At 37.9% G+C, this 20,791-nt stretch overlaps 1 protein-coding gene and 1 long non-coding RNA gene across 6 annotated transcripts in view; one reads left to right on the top strand and one right to left on the bottom strand.

Annotated features, from left to right (window-relative positions):
• Scn9a (sodium voltage-gated channel alpha subunit 9) overlaps nucleotides 1-4,829 on the top strand; it is a 169,616-nt gene extending 164,787 nt beyond the window's left edge. For all 5 annotated transcript variants that reach the window (XM_085834816.1, XM_085834817.1, XM_085834819.1 and 2 more), the window contains one exon: nucleotides 1,933-4,829. In XM_085834816.1, coding sequence (XP_085690942.1) covers nucleotides 1,933-3,119 — 1,187 coding nt within the window. In that variant the 3' untranslated portion in view covers nucleotides 3,120-4,829. The remainder of the gene's footprint in view (nucleotides 1-1,932) is intronic.
• LOC110308243 (uncharacterized) overlaps nucleotides 1-20,791 on the bottom strand; it is a 109,626-nt gene that overhangs the window by 67,457 nt on the left and 21,378 nt on the right. The window contains exon 2 of the long non-coding RNA XR_015046525.1: nucleotides 1,979-2,158. This is a non-coding gene — a long non-coding RNA (uncharacterized LOC110308243). The remainder of the gene's footprint in view (nucleotides 1-1,978; nucleotides 2,159-20,791) is intronic.

Below are 20,791 nucleotides of genomic sequence, written 5' to 3' on the forward strand. Positions count from 1 at the left end.
CAGGACAATAAAAGAACATAGCCTTAGCAATACTAGCCAGAGGTTTAAATAAGAGAACAAGGAGATATGTGCATTAAAACCCAGGAGTCACTCATCTTTATCTTTATCTTTATCTTTATCTTTTTATCTTTATCTTTATCACATCATGGCACTCTTCTAAAGGGAAAGAGTTGACTGTGGCCACACTTAACTGCCATTCCAGCATTCAAGATGCTGTGGTCCTGAACAGCCATCTGTTATCCCAGCATTAAGGAGGCTTTACCAGGAGGATATGGAGTCCCAGACCATCCTAGGCTACGTAGTCAGACAATCTCAAACTTTAAAAGAAAGAAAGAAAGAAAGAAAGAAAGAAAGAAAGAAAGAAAGAAAGAAGAAGAAATCAACTGAATTTCAGAAAAGTCAAATTATAAAATTGCCTATCAACATTGAAAATTTTGTTGACCAAAAAAAAAAAAAAGAAAAAATATTTGAAGAAAAGTTAAATTCGAACTTGTAATAAAAATAAGATTACAAATCTAGTAATAAATGTACCATATAATGTATCAGATGTCTATGAAAAAAAATGAAGGACAAAAAAAAAAGCTGAAATAATTGAAGGCTTATCTTATGCTTGCTTCCAAAGGCTTTCATTGAAATTATGACTTTTTGAAGATTTGTTAGCTTTTATTCATGTGTGTGTGTCTATCTGTGTGAATGTATGTCATGTGTGTGGCCTCCCACAGAAGTCAGAAAAAAATATGCTAGGCTGCCCCCCCCCCACCCCGGGAGCTAAAGTAACGGGCTGTTGTGAGTCACCAGATACAGGGCCTGGAAATCATCGTCATCATCATCATCTTAACTTTTGAGAGGCCTCTCCAGCCTCAGTGACCACCTTTCGTAAGAAAGAATTTATAATTTCAATAAAACTATCAGGGTAACTTTTTATGTGGCAGTGGTTTATAGACTGAAAATACAGCAATGAGGACTTCTGTAACAGTGTGTGAAAATAAAGGTTCAAAGAATTCTGAGAAGCTAAACACTAGACTTTCACACACAATAGCAATGTATGCAGTTTAATAGCCATAAAAATCAAAGGATGGTATTTAAAACATGGGCAGCTGGAGTGCCGCCCACCATTAGTCCCAGCAAGGGATGCATAGGCAAGCAGATCTCTGTGAGTTCCCAGCCAACCTTATTTACACAGCAAATTCCATTCTCCTTCCAAGGGCAAAGGCTACATAGTCATAATCTATCTCAAAGGAAAGAGAGAGGGAGAGAGAGAGAGAGAGAGAGAGAGAGAGAGAGAGAGAGAGAGAGAGAGAGAGAGAGAGAGAGAGAGAGAGAGAAAGAGGAGAGGGACAGAGGGAGGGAAAAATGTTGTAAGTTAAAAATTTTCTTAAATGATTTTTCTTACACACACACACTCACATTTGTGTTTCATTGGTAGGATTTAGTTTACACATAGCTCTAGCACTGAGCTACATTCTGAGCCCTGGAAATAAATCTTTGATCCTTGAACATGCATAATCTTTTCTATTCACGACACAAACTTTAGTCTCAAGAGAAGGAAAAAAAATCTTACCAGCCAAAATAGAAAGGAGTATGTCCATGAATTTAGTTAAGATGAAAAATGTCACAAGCAGTTAATAAAATAACGAATCAAAATAGAACAGCAGTCGGGGTTGGTGGCGCACACCTTTAATCCCAGCACTCGGGAGGCAGAGGCAGGCGGATTTCTGAGTTCAAGGCCAGCCTGGTCTACAAAGTAAGTTCCAGGACAGCCAGGGCTATACATACAGAGAAACCCTGTCTCAAAAAAACAAACTAATAAACAAACAAAAAGATAGAACAGCAATTCTGAATTTATCAAATGTCGAATGAAGCTATTTAGATGCATGATACTGTGCCGCGTGGATCTTTAAACATTTCTGTTTATTTTTCCCTCCAATACAGGAATGTTTCTCGCTGAGATGATAGAGAAGTATTTCGTGTCTCCTACCCTGTTCCGAGTCATCCGCCTGGCCAGGATTGGACGAATCCTACGCCTGATCAAAGGTGCCAAGGGGATCCGCACGCTGCTCTTTGCTCTGATGATGTCCCTTCCTGCGCTGTTCAACATTGGCCTCCTGCTTTTCCTCGTCATGTTCATCTACGCCATCTTTGGGATGTCCAACTTTGCCTATGTTAAAAAGGAAGCTGGAATTAATGACATGTTCAACTTTGAGACTTTTGGCAACAGCATGATCTGCCTGTTCCAAATTACCACCTCTGCGGGCTGGGATGGACTGCTGGCCCCCATTCTCAACAGTGCACCTCCTGACTGTGACCCAAAAAAGGTTCACCCAGGAAGTTCAGTGGAAGGGGACTGTGGAAATCCATCTGTGGGAATTTTCTACTTTGTCAGCTACATCATCATATCCTTCCTGGTTGTGGTGAACATGTACATTGCTGTCATCCTGGAGAACTTCAGCGTTGCCACAGAAGAAAGTACTGAGCCCCTGAGTGAGGACGACTTTGAGATGTTCTACGAGGTCTGGGAGAAGTTCGACCCTGACGCCACCCAGTTCATAGAGTTCTGCAAGCTCTCTGACTTTGCAGCAGCCCTGGATCCTCCTCTCCTCATCGCAAAGCCAAACAAAGTCCAGCTCATTGCCATGGACCTGCCTATGGTGAGTGGAGACCGCATCCACTGCCTGGACATCTTATTTGCTTTTACAAAGAGGGTCCTGGGCGAGAGCGGAGAGATGGATTCCCTTCGTTCACAGATGGAAGAAAGGTTTATGTCAGCCAATCCTTCTAAAGTGTCCTATGAGCCCATCACAACCACACTGAAGCGAAAACAAGAGGATGTATCTGCGACTATCATTCAGCGTGCTTACAGACGGTACCGCCTTAGGCAAAACGTCAAGAATATATCAAGTATATATATAAAAGATGGAGACAGAGATGACGATTTGCCCAATAAAGAAGATATAGTTTTTGATAATGTTAACGAGAACTCAAGTCCAGAAAAGACAGATGCAACAGCCTCTACCATCTCTCCACCTTCCTATGACAGTGTCACAAAGCCAGATCAAGAGAAATATGAAACAGACAAAACAGAGAAGGAAGACAAAGAGAAAGACGAAAGCAGGAAATAGAGCTTTGGTTTTGATACACTGTTTACAGCCTGGGAAGGTGACTCACTCGTGTTAATAAGACTCTTTTACGGAGGTCTATGCCAAACTCTTTTTATCAAATATTCTCAAAGGCAGCACAGCCACTAGCTCTGATCCAATGAAACAAGAGAGAAGCATTTACACATGGCTACTTTTTGCGTTGGTCAATGATTCTTTAAGAACTGTGCGTGTGACTCTACAGGGAATAATCATTACTGCAATCAAGGGTGACTTAATCATTTTAAATATCAGAAAACCACGTAGAACATTTTCTCTTTTGCCTCCATTTCTTTCCCTAGATTCTAAGTAAATGTGTACCCATGTGAATATAGAAATTCAGGCACACATGCTCACAGTCACAAACACAAACAGGATTAGCTGTGATTTGGAATTCGATGTAAATATTTCACCTGTGATTTGCAATGAAATTCCTTGTAAAAGAAATGGGAATTAGTGATGAAGGTTTTGTCAAAACATCTTATCATTAGAGAGTCAGAATCTTTGTCCATAAAGAATTCAGTTTATATTTTGAGGTGCTGAAACTTATCCTACATTGCATCAAAATCAATTTATAGGTATCTGTAAAATGTCCTGGGACTGAAAAACATATATAGGCTACTTGTTTAAGAAATGGCTTTCATTCATATAGATTAGTATTCACCTTGATTTATGGACTTCTTTGTCATTTTGTGCTCACATGATTCTCCCTAAAAATTGCTTAGCTGGAACTTCAGGCACACATCACAGAGAACAGCTACCCAGTCTTATGCCCCTCTCTGTTTGTACAATAATCACAGAGCTTGAAGCATTATTTGAAATATAAATATCAGGTTTCTCCACATAGACATATGAATATTGTTAACAGAAAAAAATTATTTACAGCATTTTATTTACTAATATTTATCTAATCTAGTTTGCCCAATGAGACAGCTCATCACTCACGTCTAAAAGCCAGTTGCCACATTTATCTTCTTATGCAACTTTGGTTTGTCATACTTTATGTCTAAGCAAATTTAATGTCTCCTTTCTAATGAGATGTACCCTGAAATGCAGTTAGGTACTTGATACTTTAGCGCTTGTTTGAGCAGATGACTGGAGCACAGTATGGACTGCATCTCTTAAATACAATACTTAATGTGTTTGGCAGCTTCTCAGGTTACAAAGAGCCCGGCTTTTAGTGTCTATCTGTTCACCAGGTGTTTAGTATGAATGAAACGGCATTCAAAGAGTGAGTCTCGCTGGCTTGCTTTATTGCCGATGCCTTCCCTATGGAGAATTAATCCTCTGAAGCCCCATTATGTCCCCCTGTAAATAATGTAGATGTCACTTCCTTCTTAATATTCTAATTCATGCTGTGAAATTGATTTTGCATTTATCGGTCAAATAGAGCATTTTGAGATAGTTGGAGTTGCCCTGCCAAGGATTAGAAATCTACTTCATGTTTTTAAAGTACTTGTAAAAAATGAACAACCCTGGGGCATTTTCTCATAATTTTATTCCAGCCATGAGAAATCTTTCTTCTAAACACTTTATCCTTGCAGAGGAAAAAAAAAAGATGAGCTGATGAGCCATTTAAGCACAAAGGGGCTTTATTTAGAAGATTCCAAGGGGGAACTTTGAAGTAAATATATAAAACATACTTCATCAATTTGCCTATGAAACTAAAAGAGGAACACAGGAATATTGATAAAATAAGTCATTAAAACACATACTTTATAAATTTTTATTAGGTATTTTCCTCATTTACATTTCCAATGCTATCCCAAAAGTCCCCCATACCCTCCCCCCGACTCCCCTACCCACCCACTCCTACTCTTTGGCCCTGGCGTTCCCCTGTACTGGGGCATATAAAGTTTGCATGTCCAATGGGCCTCTCTTTCCAATGATGGCCGACTAGACCATCTTTTGTTACATATTCTTTATTTCTTGCCCAGTTTAAAAGAAAGAACTAAACATCCCTAGAGAGAGGAAGAGACATAGAGAGAGAGTGACTAATAGAAAGAGGGAGAGAATAAACAAGGCACCAAGGACAAAAAGAGATAATTAGACAGAACTTGTCCAGGTTTTCATACTATGTGCTCTGTCCAGTATCCTACACAAGAATCTCTTTCCAAATATTTGTCCTAAGGGATCTAAGAAGTTAAGTATGAGGCTGAAGGTTGAATACAACTGTCTTTAATCATTAACAGTTTGGGGAGCTACTTTTAAATGTCTATGGAAGATGCCAAGCAGTGGTAAGCCAGACAATACAGAGCACTGCATATCTGTCAAGCAGCTGAAATATGTTTGGGCAACTTAATGGTGAGCCACACAGAACATCCTATTAGTGACAATTTTAATACATTCAATTAAGAAACCAGGATTTTTATTATTTTGCACCCATAAAAATATAACTCTATTATCCATTTTTATGGATACAGTATGTATAAATGTTATTGATTATCTGTAATTTACTATTAATGTTTTTACAGTGACTGGTGTTTTTGTGTAAACTTAATATATGTCAGCAACTGGTTCCTCAACACAATTTTTTTAGCATTACAAAAAAATGGACAGGTATAAAGTCTCTCTTTTTTCTACATCATGTTGAACACATTTTGTTCTGAATTACATAGTTTTAAATGTAATATTAAGTTTTATATTCATATATGTTTAACATCAAAATCACTACTTATGACATTGTATCAATTTAAAAAATAGTATTTGACATTTGGATAGCATTTAATTAAAGCTAAAAAGCTTACACCCCATTTCATGTTGATTAGTGTTTGGACTAACTCTAAAATGTCATCAATGGAAGCTAGTCACTGAAATTATTTTATCTATTGGCATAGAATGGTGACTACCCAAAAAATATAAGTTAGCATTAAATAGAAGAAAGCGTACGTACGTGACCACAAATCCATGCACAGGGTTGTGTGAAGACAGGAGAACCACATTTTTCTGTTTTGTCTCTTCCCACTGTGTAAAAAGTCTAAACCTGTGGGCTATTTCTAAATTCAAATTGTCGCAATTTGCAATCATAAATGTTTAGCATGACTTTGTGGAATTTTGATAGTTTTATAAAAGAGTGAAAAACAAATGCATATGTAAATAAAGCAGCCCATACTAGCAGGTTCCTCAAATGTTAATATGTAAATAAAGCAGCCCTTACTAGCAGATTCATCAAATGTTAATATGTAAATAAAGCAGTCCTTACTAGCAGATTCGTCATACATTAGGGGAGTAATGATAAGGAGGCAACTAAATCAGGACGGTCAGTAATTGATCCGGGTTTAGAACTTGTTTTTGGAGCCATCAGTTTTTAAATATATGTTCTCACCATGTTATTGGTTGTCTGAAGAAGCAGTCAAGAATTGCTCCCAGAAAATAAGTAGCCTTGAATATATGAACGCTGTTTACAGAACCCATAGACCTGTGAATGCTCAAAATGTTTGAGTTTGTCAAAAAATTACATTGTAGTTATACTTGATACTTAAAAACTGTTAATAGAATCTAAAATAAAAGTCGCTAAAAATAAACTTATGTTGTGTTGATTTTTTGCCTCAGTGAGAATAGCACTTTTTTTAGGGCTAAATTCATTGGATCTCTAATAACAGTTGGTATTTTTTCCTTTTGTTCTCTCTCTCTCTCTCTCTCTCTCTCTCTCTCTCTCTCTCTCTTGAATCTTTGTCTTTGCAGCAAAATGTTTGGTGATTTTTGTGTAAATGACTCCTGAATGCGGAATTTAAGAAAGCAAACTCTGGAGTACCAAAGTCATTCATTCAAATCTACAACCTGGTGTGTATAGTGAGAAGAAACTGAGACAGGCAGCCACCAAAGGCAAACATTTAGCCACACGCTAATGTTTGCTTGTTTTTAACATAGGAAAGCTGCATAGCATACAAAACAGGTCTCTCTCTCTCTCTCTCTCTCTCTCTGTGTGTGTGTGTGTGTGTGTGTCAGAGTCGGAGCCATATATGAATACCAAAGGACTCATAACCTTCTGAATGAATTTCCTGGATGCATGATTTCTCCTACATGGATCTCTGTTTCTCACTGAAAATATGAGAGGGTCCTACTTGGTAGGCCCATGGGATAGAACATGAAGTGACTAGAGCCATACTTGACCACACAGAATCATGAATCAGCTTGAGTAGTGGTACAAGGGTACCAGTGCATGTGTTTCCAAGGTTTCTAGGAGTCCAGGCTACATGTAGGTTGTGCAGAACCACAGTGAAGCCCACATACATGGTCAATAATGACAATATTTCCTGTTTCACATGGGTATGTATAAGTATATTCCTAGAAGAGTTCCATGTTTTCTACTGTAAAGAATGAATATTTAGTGATGTGATGTTTACACAAATATTCTAAGTTTTAGATACTTTTTATTAACCAATATGTTAAGGTAAAAAAAATGGACATATACAGAATTTCAAATCATTCTAAAAATGTAGATATTTGTTCTAACATCTATCTATATAATTAATAAAAGCCACTGTGTTTTATTTTAGCTGTGAGCATCCTTTATTTTTGATGATCTGCAAGCAACACAGAGTAAAACTAAGAGCTGTTATGTTGTGCTATTATTTCAACCTTGGAAATAATACAATAATATTCAAAATGGTTTCAAAACATTCCAAGGGACCTCTACAATGCTATTAAAATTTGTCACAGTCACTCTGTAAAATATAATTAGAGGCACTGAAAGGTAACATAATTCATTTCAACAATGGTTATTGGCATGGATAGATATTTCCAACCTCAGAAAAGCTCAACTCTTCCATGCTGTAAACTGCACTAATCATTAACTCAAGCAAAATGAGATGCAGAACCCATGACAATTTTTGTCATAGGAAGAGCTAGAACAGAGGGGATTCTGCTGAGACAACACCTCATGAACACAACAGAGGAATGTGAATAATTGACAGTTACATGCAAGAGAGCAAGCATATATCACTTAGCGCCAATCTACCACTACGAGAGTTGTTCTTTCAGTAGTGATTAATCTGTCTGTAGGAAGCTAATTTGATAAGATTTGAGAAACTTCTGTAATGTTTGTCCTGTGGTCTAGCTGAAAGATCAGACATTCCTATAAATATCAAAAAATCAGCCGGGCGGTGGTGGCGCATGCCTTTAATCCCAGCACTTGGGAGTCAGAGGCAGGCAGATTTCTGAGTTCGAGGCCAGCCTGGTCTACAAAGTGAGTTCCAGGAGAGCCAGGGCTTACAGAGAAATCCTGTCTTCAAAAAACAAAAAACAAACAAACAACAACAAAAAATCTAGAAGAACAGAGCAAAAAATACTTCGCTTGTTCCACTTGCTTAGGGGTCCTAAATTGTATTCTTATCGAAACAGAATATCTTTAAAGTTATATTCCATTATCAAAATGTAATTTTCTAAAATACTAATATAATTCATATAAAATTCAGTAAAATATAGAATGTATAATTTATCAAAAATATATCTCATTAAAAAGAACACTCTCCACTAAATTTTAATTATTTCCACATGCTTCTAAACTTAAACTAGTTTTCTATGTGTTCATTAAACAAAAACATTCTTTTACTTATGGTTGATCCTGCAGTTGTTTGTGAATCCCAAGATTTACTTTCTCCATTTTTAAGGTATATTTCCCATGCCTTTATCAATTAAAAAATGTTTATATGTGATTTTTTCCAGTATTTGAGAACACAAAGTATTATGTGAGAATTCTAACTCACTCATATAAGCGGTTTGAAACAGTTGTAACACAGGAATTTCACTTTAAAGAAGCAAAAATAGTAACCTTATTTTTAGTGACCTTACAAACCACCTCGTAACCTCCCATCCCCTGACCCTATTCCTGCTCAGTCCTTTATATCTTAGTCCCCTCTCTTCTTTCTTTTCACAAGTGTTCCACTAATGTTCTCATTTAAAAAAAAAATGGGTTGTGAGGTAGTGGGTTTCCATATGTTTGTTCACATCTCTTTAATTTCCCTATGTGATCGCACAGGACTATTCCCAGAAAACATGGGTCATTATTTGAAAATAGTGCAAGGTACAGGGCATGGTATATCAACCCTATGAGTTATTAGTCAAATACAGGTCTCCAAAATGACACAAGCTATTAGCATTGATTTTCTTTACCCACCATAGCTACATTATAAATCCCTACTGAGGAAGATGCCAAATAATTTGAATTCTGGATATAGAGACATCAATACAAACCTACCCAGAAACTTTCTCTGCTGGCTAGTGCTGGCTCTCCTTTCATAGTGATGAAAACAGCTGTGGAGGATGCTGGGAGAGAAAAGATATTGATGATTTTAACTAGTGCTGGACAATACACGCCGTGACACCAACTGTTAAGTTTTATGTCAACTTAACACAAGCTGGAGTCATTTGGGAAGAGAAATTCTCAACTGAGAAAATGCCCCCATATATCCACCTATAAGCAAGTCAGTAGTGCATGCAGTTTCTTAATTATTGATTAATGTGGGAAGGCCCAGTGGCCCTTGGCAGGTGGTCCTGAGTTCTATAAGAAAGCAGGCTAAGCAAGCCATGAGGAGCAAGTCAGTAAGGAGCCCTCCTCCATAGCCTTTGAGTCAGCTCCTGCCTCTAAGTTCCTACTCTGTAAGAGTTTCTGCTAAGTGAAGGACTCAGTGAAGGACTGTAATGCTGAAAATGAAAAAAAAATGTCAAGTTGCTTTGGGTTATGGAGTTTCATCAAAGCAATAGAACACCTAACTAAAACATCAACCTTATAGTTAAAATGTGCCTAGTGGACAATAGTGGCACCACTATTAGAGTGTTAACTATTAGAGTAACTAACACTTTCTATTAGATTTGAGCCTTGCTCTACCTGAGGTAATCACAGGCCTGGTCATAAGCCTATAGCTGAGGAGATCATAGACCCGAGGATATAACATACTCCTGTCCTGTTGCTAAATGGCACACTCTCAAAGTGCCTCCTAAGTATTTATGTTTACGCACATAGACACTGGTTGCTCTCAACCTTGGTCAGATCATCTTCCTTTTTGCAACAGACAATGGAGAGATGTGTATCTGTGAAAGGGCTGAGATAAGAGACTGAAGTGCTCAGTCCTAAATGCAATGTCTCTATCAACCACAGCACCAGCATCAAGGCTCATTACAGAAGACAGTAAAGAAAGAATGCCAGGGCTGGAGGGTATGAAGAAGTGCTGAGACATGTCCTTTGGGACATGGCATGGTTACTGTAATAGTGGTCTCACAACAGCTTAGATAAATAAGATCATGACAGACAAAATCTCTGCATGGATGAGGTAGATGGCTGATGATAGATGGTAAATGGTAGATATCCCATCCTGTAAAAAGAATAGATAGAAGGGAGAATAGTTTTCTATAGAGGACATGATCAACAGTTATTTTCTCATCTCCCATAGATGTCATCTTCCATAGATGGGCCCAGACACATGCACATATGAGAAATTGGAAATAATTAAGACAAATGTTGGGGGATATGAAAGAAATTGTAGGGGGGAATAGGGTAGATATGTTCATATTTCATTTTATACATGAATGAAATTCTCAATGTAACAGTCTCCATGCAGAAAACACAAACAATTACAGTTAGTCTCTGCCTGAAAAGGATAAGTAAGCCAAGGAAGTAAATTTTCAGCTGCTAATTGTGTGTGATAATTTGTCATGAGGTATTGAAGACATATATATTCTCTTAAATTTCAGTGTGCTGGGCTAATGCATTGGGATGAGTGACTAGGAAATGTTTCGTTCATTTTGTTTTGATTAAGCAAAATGGCTAACATACTGTGGAAGTAAAAAGTGGGGAAAGCCAAAGAAAGGAAGAGAGATACATTGATCACACACACACACACCAAACAAAACTCAAACCAAGAAGGCAATAGTTAGTCTTAGATGTTTAAAGGGGATTTTTCACCCCTGGTTACCATGCTTTTCATATCTACCATTTAGAGTGTATTCTTTTTTTGGCTTCAAGACATCTCATTAATTTATAATTGGAAGCTAAAGGAAGTGGTTGACTTTAAGCGATATATTCTCTAGGTCAATGAGAACATGGCATATACCCAACAGCCCATGTATTTCCCGTGTAAGCTAAAGAGAACTGCAGCAGTGTATTTCCAAATGCCACTTGTATGTCATAAACATATTTCCAAGTCTATACATGCCGGAAGGGAAGCAAAGTATATTAAAGCCCCAGCTTAGCATAGTGCATCATATACGACCAGGCAGCCAAGGTATCACTGTGTTTGTGTCGGTTCCTGTTAGTTCAGAGTGTCACAATCAAACACCAGATTCCAGGGAGCTAAAACAAAGAATTATATTTTGGGAGATTTTATTTTATTTTATTTTATTTTATTTTATTTTATTTTATTTTATTTTATTTTATTTTATATGTCCAAATGCAGGCTTCTGACTACCTTGGCACCCAGGTACATTTCTGCTCTGAACTTGTAGAGGTCTTCATTCTCATAGGAATTCACATGGTCCTCATAGGAAAAGTATCTATCTCTGGTCTCTTCTTCTACTAAAGCTATTATTCCCCATGGTAATGATCATAGCATATATCTCACCATCCCTTGAATGGTTTCCTAATAACCCTCTTTCTTGCCTATCTATGATTCTTCACTAATATTTATTCATAATGCAAATCCACTGCTTGACTTTAGATCCCATCACCAATGCTTCACCCATTGCCCCAGACTCCATCCTTCATCACTTGTTCCCCTTTAAAACCCAATACAATAACTTCTTGAATCCAACTCCCCAACTCAACACACTTTCAAATCTTTTCTCAGCACATGTAGCCAGCATGCTTTTGCTCAATAATGTTTTTGTGTGCTTCAAAATTTGCATAATTACCTTCTTTGGAACTCGGTAGCATTTTTCTCTTAGTATTATGAGCACTCTTAAAACCCTTAGTAATGCTTTTATGAAGTCGGTACTAATTTGCCAATAAACCATACTCTGGCTGCAAGCCCTAAGTCATGCCTGCTTCTCTTGCCTTTAGTTGTCTATTTTACTATCATCATCTGTGTTCCTCTATCTTAACAGCTATCCCTCCTGTTTACCTTGTTTTTAAACAGTAATGTGCTACATGCTTAGATCAACCTGTGTAATGGTCAGAGAGAGATTTTCCTTTCAATATTGATATTTATTTGAAAATAGCAGAGCACAATAGTAGGAATATACACATACATTTTGAGGCCAACCCCTTCCCCAACACCCAGATTTTAAAGATAAATTCAGGAGGATTAAATAATATATTTTAAAGGAGGAGTCTTTATCTACAAGGCTTGGTAAGTGTGGCACCACTGTGAGGATGAACAGAAAGTTACTGAGCAGATGCACTTACAGAAAATGATTTTTTAAATATGTGATCATGGCGCACCTTCTATAAGGGTGTGGTTTGGGAGACTTTGTGGCCTGTTATTATCAACTACCCATGTAAAAGCACTTTATCTTCATTGCCTCCTAGCTGTACTTATTTACTTGTTATCAAAACTGGCCCAAGTGAACCAAGTTTTAGGTTCTGATAACTTTCTGACATACATTGTCCATAGAACACAGTCCTGGAGGGGGCTCCAACATGAATAATGATGTGGATCTGAACTAGACTATTCCTAAAATGAACAAACATAACTGATTATGGTAAATATCAAGTTTATAACTTTTTCTCAATAGTATTATGTGTAAGTAAAAAATAAAAACAAATAATATCAAGTACAAAATAATAATCCTACATTAAAGCACCTCTCCCTGAAGGTTTCTCAACACTGTTAATTTTTGAGTTACTTAATTCCTTGTTGTCGGGCACCACCTAGTGGATTGTCCTGTGCATAGCCACATCCCAATGTCTGTGATTATTACATGTCAATAGCTCTTCTAATTATATATAATATAACAAAGATATCTCTAGACTCTGCCAACTTTTTCCTGGGGACAAAAATCTTCTTCGTTTGAGAACAATTGTTCTTGGCTTTGTTTATCAATAAATAGTGAACGATCTTTTCTACCCTTGCTAATAACTATATGCAATAACTACAGAGGTGGGGTTCTGAAAGGACCCTGATATAGCTGTCTCTTGTGAGGCTATGCCAGTGCCTGGCAAACACAAAAGTGGATGCTCACAGTCATCAATAGGATGGAACACAGGGCCCCCAATGGAGGAGCTAGAGAAAGCACCCAAGGAGCTAAAGGGGTCGGCAACCCTATAGGTAGAACAACAATATGAACTAATCAGTGCCCCCAGAGCTCATATCTCTAGCTGCATATGTAGCAGAAGATGGCCTAGTCTGCCATCAGTGGAAAGAGAGGCCCCTTGGTCTTGCAAACTTTATATGCCCAAGTACAGGGAAGCTCCAGGGTCAAGAAGTAGGAGAGGGTGGGTAGGGGAGCAGGGCGGAGGGAGGGTATAGGGGACTTTTGGGATAGCATTTGAAATGTAAATGAAGAAAATATCTAATAAAAATTTAAAAAATGAACTTCACAAAAAAGTATCTTAAACTAATAGTGTTTTAAGTAAGTTTTTGCATCCTTAATGAATAAATGGTACCTTACTTTATTGCATATCGAAATGTATATCTGCAGTTATATTTTCTTGTACCTTAGATGTCGAATAAACAGGTTCATCAACTTTTTCCACATGCTTTTTATTCTAGAGCATGGGGCTTCCCATTTTTCAAATGAGTTTGGTTAATGCAATGTGTCAAAAGAGATTTGGCTTAAGAAGAAAGACATCATAGTCATTACATGGCCTGAGACTTACTCCGTGTTTTAAGTTAGAAGTACTCTGTATTCATTACAATATTTATATGCTGCCTCCAGAAAACAAGTATACCATATACTTTTTGTTTTATGTTTTGTTTGCCTTGTTTTTGTTGATTTATTTTGTTTTTTGTTGTTGTTGTTGTTGATGTTGTTGTTGTTTGATTTTTAGAGACAAAGTTTCTCTGGTTGTCCTGGAAATCTCTCTGTAGACCAAGCTGACCACAAACTCAGAGATCCTCTTGTCTCTGCCTCCTGAGTACTAGGATTAAAGGTGTGCATCACCCCCACCCTGTCAAGATTTTTATTCTTAAGAGTAACTGCCCACTCCTGAATGATTCAAAATTAAATATCACATTTAATTTGAGGTTTTGGGTTCAAATATTTTCAAGATATCTAAGGAAATAAATGAATAAAGCCTTCTGGAAATTCTCTTCTCTTTAAGTAGTAAAACTTACTGCAATGATTCAGATGATCATTGTCAGAACTCTGAGAATTAGCTATGCGAAAGTTTTAGGGGAGCTCTTGACTTTAGGGAAGATCGACGAGTTTCACAATAGACTGGTGACCAAGCCAATCTGTACATGAGCCTATGGAGGCCATTCCCGATTATGCCACTACAGCATACTTTTATATGTAGGGAAATTCTACAGCATCAAAGTAACAGGAACTAACAACTCTTGGTCATTGATATATCTGACCATCAGTAGATTCAATTCACCAATAAAAAGACACGGGCTAACAGACTAGACAGCAAACAAGATCCATAATTCTGTGGCATACAAGAAACACACTTCACTATCAGAACTTCAAAGAACTAATCTCAATACTCCTCAAATTATTTCACAAAATAGAAACGCAAGGAAAACTGCCAAACTCATTCAACAAAGCCTCAGTCACCTTGATACCTAAACTACACAAAGATTCAATAAAGAAAGAGAATTTCACAATTTCTCTTATTAACACGGATGCAAAAATATTAAATAAAATGTTTGCTGACAGAATCCAGGAACGTATCAAAATCTTCATCCCCCATGATCAAGTAAGCCTCATCCCAGGGACACAGGATTTGTTCAATATACAAGAATCCATCAATGTAATCTGTCATATAAACAAACTAAATTTTTAAAAATCACGTGATCATCTCATTAAATGTGAAAAGACCTTTAACAAAATCCAACAGCCCTTCATGTTAAAAATTTTAGAGAGATCAGGGATACAAGGAACATACCTTAACATAATCAAAACAATATACAGCAAGCCAATAGCCAACATCAAATTAAATGGAGAGAAACTTAAAGCAATTCCACTAAAATCAGGAACAACAAAAGGCTGCCCATCCTCTCCCTATCTATTCAATATAGTGCTTGAAATTCTAGCTAGAGCAATAAGACAGCTAAAGGAGATCAAGGGGATACAAATTTGAAAAGAAGTCAAGGTGTTGCTATTTGGGAATGATATAATAGTATACATAAGCAACCCCAAAACTTCAAGAGAATGCCTACAGCTGATAAACACCTTCAGCAAAGTGGGTGGATACAAAATTAACTCACAGAAATCAGTAGCCTTCCATTATACAAATGATAAATGGGCTGAGAAAGAAATTAGGAAAACAACACCCTTTACAATAGCCATGAATAATATAAAATATCTTGATGTAACTCTGACCAAGCAAGTGAAAAACCTGTATGACAAGAACCTCAAGACCCTCAAAAAAGATGTTGAGAAATATGTTAGAAGATGGAAAGATCTCCCATGCTCAAGGATTGATGGGACTAACATAGTGAAAATGGCCATCCTACCAAGAGCAATATACAGATTCAGTGCAATCCCAATTAAAATTCCAACACAATTATTCACAGACATGGAAAGAGCAATTCTCAACTTCATATGGAAAAAAAAACAGGATAGCCAAAACAATACTCAACAATAAGAGATCTTCTAGGGGATTCGCCATTCTTGACTTCAAGCTATATTACAAAGCAGTCATGATTAAAAAACCATGTGGTATTGGTACAGAGACAGATAGGTCAATCAATGGAATAGAATCAAAATTCAGAAATAAACCAACAAACCTATAGAACTTTATGTTTGATAAAGGACCCAAAAACACACAGTGGGAGGAAAAGACATCTTCAATAAATGGTGCTGCTCTAACTGGATGTATGTATGTAGAATAATACAGATAGATCCCTACCTATCAACCTGCATAATACTCAAGTCCAAGTGGATCAAAGCTGTTAATGTAAAACTGGATACACTAAATCTAATAGAACAAAAAGTGGGGAATAGCTTTGAATTTCTTGGTACAGGAGACAATTTCCTGAACAGAACACCAATGGATTAGACTGCAAGATTGACAATTGATAAACTGTCCCTCATGAAACTGAAAAGCTTCTGTAAGTCAAAGGACACTGTCAAGAGGACAAAATAGCAGCCTATAGATTGCGACCAAATCATCAATCACCCTACATCTGACAGAGGGCTAACATCCAAAATGTATAAAGAACTCAGGAAGTTAGACATTAAGAATTTGAATGACCCAATTAAAAATGGGTACACAGCTAAACAGAATTCTCAACAGAGGAATCCTGAATAGTTAAGAAGCACTTAAAAAATGTCCCTAGTCATCAGGAAAATGAAAATCAAAATATCTCTGAGATTTCATCTTCCATTTATCAGAATGGTTAAGATCAAAAACTCAAGAGATAGCAAATGCTGGCAAGAATGTGGAGAAAAGGGAACACTCTATTGCTAGTGGGAATATAAACTTGTTCACCACTTTGGAAACCAATTTGGCAGTTTCTCAGAAAACCAGGAATAGGCCTACCTCAAGAACTGGCTATATCACTCATAGGCATACACCCAAACGATGTTCCACTATACCATGGGGATTTTTGACCAACTGTGTTCATAGAAGCTTTTTTCACAATAGCCAGAAACTGGAAACCACCTAAATGTCCCTCAACTAAAGAACTGGATGAAGATAATGTGGCACATCTACACAATGGAATACTATTCAGCTATTTAAAAAAAGGCATCATGAATTTCAAAGGCAAGTGAATGAAGTTTGATAATATCATCAGGATGGTATTATTAAGCATCGCATGTACTTGCTTATAAGAGGATGTTAGCCACAAAACACAGGACACCCATGCTACAGTCCACAGACCCAAAGAAGCTAAGCAAGAAGGAAGGTCCAAGTGAGAATGCTTGAATCTCACTTAGAAGGGGGAGGAAACTGGGTGGAAAATGGGATGGGAAGGGAAATGGGGGGCACAGTTTAGGTGAGGGGAGAGACAGGAGATATGATCAGATGGCCATCAGAATAAATAGAAATCTGAAATTGTAGTGGGGAGGAGGGGTTATCTCCAGGACATGGATCTGGGATAGGGGAGGTGTCAATGGGTTGACCTTATTTGTGACTCACTGCATTGGGGATATGAAACCTAAATAGGACACCCCCTGTAGTCAATCAGGAACCCCAGTGAGAGATAGGGACACCAACCCATCCACAATACTTGTAACCCAAAATCTATCCTGTCTACAAGAAATGTAGAGACAAAGATAGAGCAGAGACTGGGGGGGATGACCAAACAATAACTGGCCCAACTAGAGAACAATCCCATGAGCAAGCACCAATCCCTTACACTATTAGTAATATTCTGCTAGGCTTACAAACAGGAGTCTAGCAAGACTGTCCTCTGAGAGTCTCCACCCAGCAGCTGACTCAGATGGATGCAGAGACCATACAGTCAAACAGTGGATGGAGCTCAGAGGTTGTTACAGAAGAGTTGGGGAAAGAATTGAGAGCCTCATAGAGGATTGGAACTCCATAGGATGAGCAACAGAATCAACTACCCTGGAACCTTGTGGCTCTCTGAGACTGAACCACCAACCAAAGAGCATACATAGACTGGACTTAACCCGACCCCCACCCCCACATATGTAGCAGATGTGCAGCTAGGCCTTCTTGAGGGTACAGGAAAACTGGAGCAGGGGCTATCCCAAAGCTTTTGCCTCTCTGTGGCATAGGTTCTCCTAGCAGGGCTACTTTGTCTAGCCTCAGTGGGAGAGGTTGTGCCTAGACCTGCAGAGACTTAATGTGCCAGAGTAGGAGAATTCCCAGGGGAGCCTCCACCCTCTCAGAGGAGAGACTGTGGAGGGGGTGACCAGTCTCTCTCTCTCTCTCTCTCTCTCTCTCTCTCTCTCTCTCTCTCTCTCTCTCTCTCTCCCTCTCCCTCTCCCTCTCCCTCTCCCTCTCCCTCTCCCTCTCCCTCTCCCTCTCCCTCTCCCTCTCCCTCTCCCTCTCCCTCTCCCTCTCCCTCTCCCTCTCCCTCTCCCTCTCCCTCTCCCTCTCCCTCTCCCTCTCCCTCTCCCTCTCTGTCTCTCTCTCTCTCTCTCTCTCTCTCTCTCTCTCTCTCTCTCTCTCTCTCTCTCTCTCTCTCTCTCTCCATGGCATTTATACCATCATATAATAGCAATAGCAACAAACACATCTCTAGGCTACTGAGAACCGCAAAATACTTTTGGGACAGCTGCAGGGTCACATTATCGCTCTCTGGACATGGACGTCCCTTTTGCTTTTGGTCCCTAGAAATCTGTAATTGCTTGAAAGATTAGTCTTTCAATCAAAAGATAGTAAATTTTAACCACAGCTTTTTAACCCTTTCCCAAGATATCAAATAATCTAGTTGCTGGAAACTGGATAGTCACTCAGTAATTTCCTACCTAAGAATCTCTTGAAACTCTGCCTAAAAGTCCCTAAACTTTAGCTTCTACAGTAAAAATTGGGCTTTCAAATTATTTTTTGTGTTTTGGTTTTTATTTCTAGGGCCTCTCAAGGGAAACTGAAAAGACTAAAATCAGAAAGGAAATAGAAAATTAAAGACTTGGGGAGACATCTTATTAATACTGAAAAGTATTTTTGTAGATTTAAAATTATTTTAATTACTTAATATTAGGGCAATTATTGGGTGATTTAATTGAACAATTATATTTCTATTGCATTTAAATTGTATGTTACTAAAAATACAGAGAAATCTGAGGGCTTGAAAATATTAGAAGTGCATTATCACTTATCATAGTGAAAAGGGTTGAAAGAAAAGAAGTAACAAGAACAATTCTTCTTCCCACTTGCAAAACGAGACACCCTTCGGCCTACCCTAGACTACAAATGAAGTGATGTACATTTACACATTGTGTTATATGTCTGCTACTAGAAAAAAAAAAAACTTCACACGTTTTGATTTTCTTTCCTTGTGTGACATTTGAATCATCAGCCAGGACTGTCCTTCCATCCTGCCGCAGTGCCCATGTCCATGTATTCCAGTCAACATTGCCCTAGTCTCAGGCCCTACCGTGTGTGATAGTCATTATTTACGGAGCTTTTGGCTTCCCCTTTGATTTGCTATTGCAGATTTTCCATTGAATGAAAGTGATCCTTTTAAGCTCCAATTTAGACTAAGTCACTCTCCCAGTTACCCCCAGTTTGTCTTAAGGATTTTCAGAAGATCTTAGGTCATTAGGCATGAAGACCAACTTGTTTGTAGGGTTTTCCCCAGGACTGGGAGCCTTCCCACCACACAGTCTCTGTCTCTCTAGAAAGGCAGCCCTGGAAGGAAGCATTGGCGATTGGGGTCATGCTGATAGAAGACAGGGCCTGGTGACAGCCACTGGTGATTTACAGAATCAAAACTGACAAAACAAAACTAATTATTGGTGGTTGGCAAGAATGACCAGTGAGGAACTCTGAACTCTCTTGACTCTTAAGTGCATATACATATAGACAGATAGACAGACGGACAGACAGACAGACAGACAGATAGACATTGGTAACTAATTCCTGATGACAGCAGCATTAGAGCTTCTTTCTCTCTTGCCCTGGAGCCTCAACTCTCACTGGCCTTTCCCAGAAAGGAAGGTTTGAAGCTTATTAATTATTTGTGAGCCAGTAAAAGAAAGTCATACTCAACAAAAAGAAAGACTATTACACAAGTAAATATGCACAGACATACATACATTCATACATTACATATATATGTTCTGGTTCTGGTCAGGCCAAACCACATGTCTCAACTCCACAAGAATTTATGCATACATACATATATATACATACAAACACAAAAAAAAAACTTTCACTCATTCTGTATGAAAATTAAGCTCCACCATGTATTGCTTAGAGAAAAAAAAAAGCTTCCACCTTGTTATTGCTGAATGAAAGAAGCCTTTGGGTAAAAAAAGAAAAGAACAAGAACAAGCTCATGCCTTATTGTTATTCATAGCACTTATATTTTCCCTGGATAATAGATCATATAGTCTTCCAAGCATGTTCATATTCTCAAAGATCATCATAAATCAAAAAGTTTCAGTAGGAATGTTTACATGAATTTCCATTAAGACTTGTTATCTAATTAAGCATCCATTATCTGTCACTAGCTCCACAGGATCATTAAAAACTTAAAACAGTAATTCTTATATCTAAGTCAGCATGTTTTTTGTCAAGAGACAAATCATCTACTTTGTGTCTCATTAGTTTTGATATTTTGTGTAGATAAATCCTATCTTTATTATCTAATTTATTGCATCTACAATAAATTGTCCGTTCCAAATTTATGACCTTACTTAGCCGATAATGGTTTCGCAACTAGCCAAGAAAGGATGTTTTCTTTGGCCATAAATTTGTTCCAAGCCTCCTTTCTATCCTTAGTGCAATTATTCTGTGACACATGAGATACGCAGAGCCCTTATTGCAGCTTTTTCTATAGAGGGCTCAACATTACTGTATAAATTTAGGAATTCTGCAGAATCATTATTAGGAAGTCTGAAATCATTAATTAATTCCTCTACATAGCATTGCTACCAAATAGTACATCTTTGTTGATCTGCAGATTCCTTTTGCTATA

Source organism: Mus caroli, unplaced genomic scaffold, assembly GCF_978045245.1.
Source record: "Mus caroli unplaced genomic scaffold, Mus_caroli_1 scaffold_2, whole genome shotgun sequence".
Classification (NCBI taxonomy): domain Eukaryota; kingdom Metazoa; phylum Chordata; class Mammalia; order Rodentia; family Muridae; genus Mus; species Mus caroli.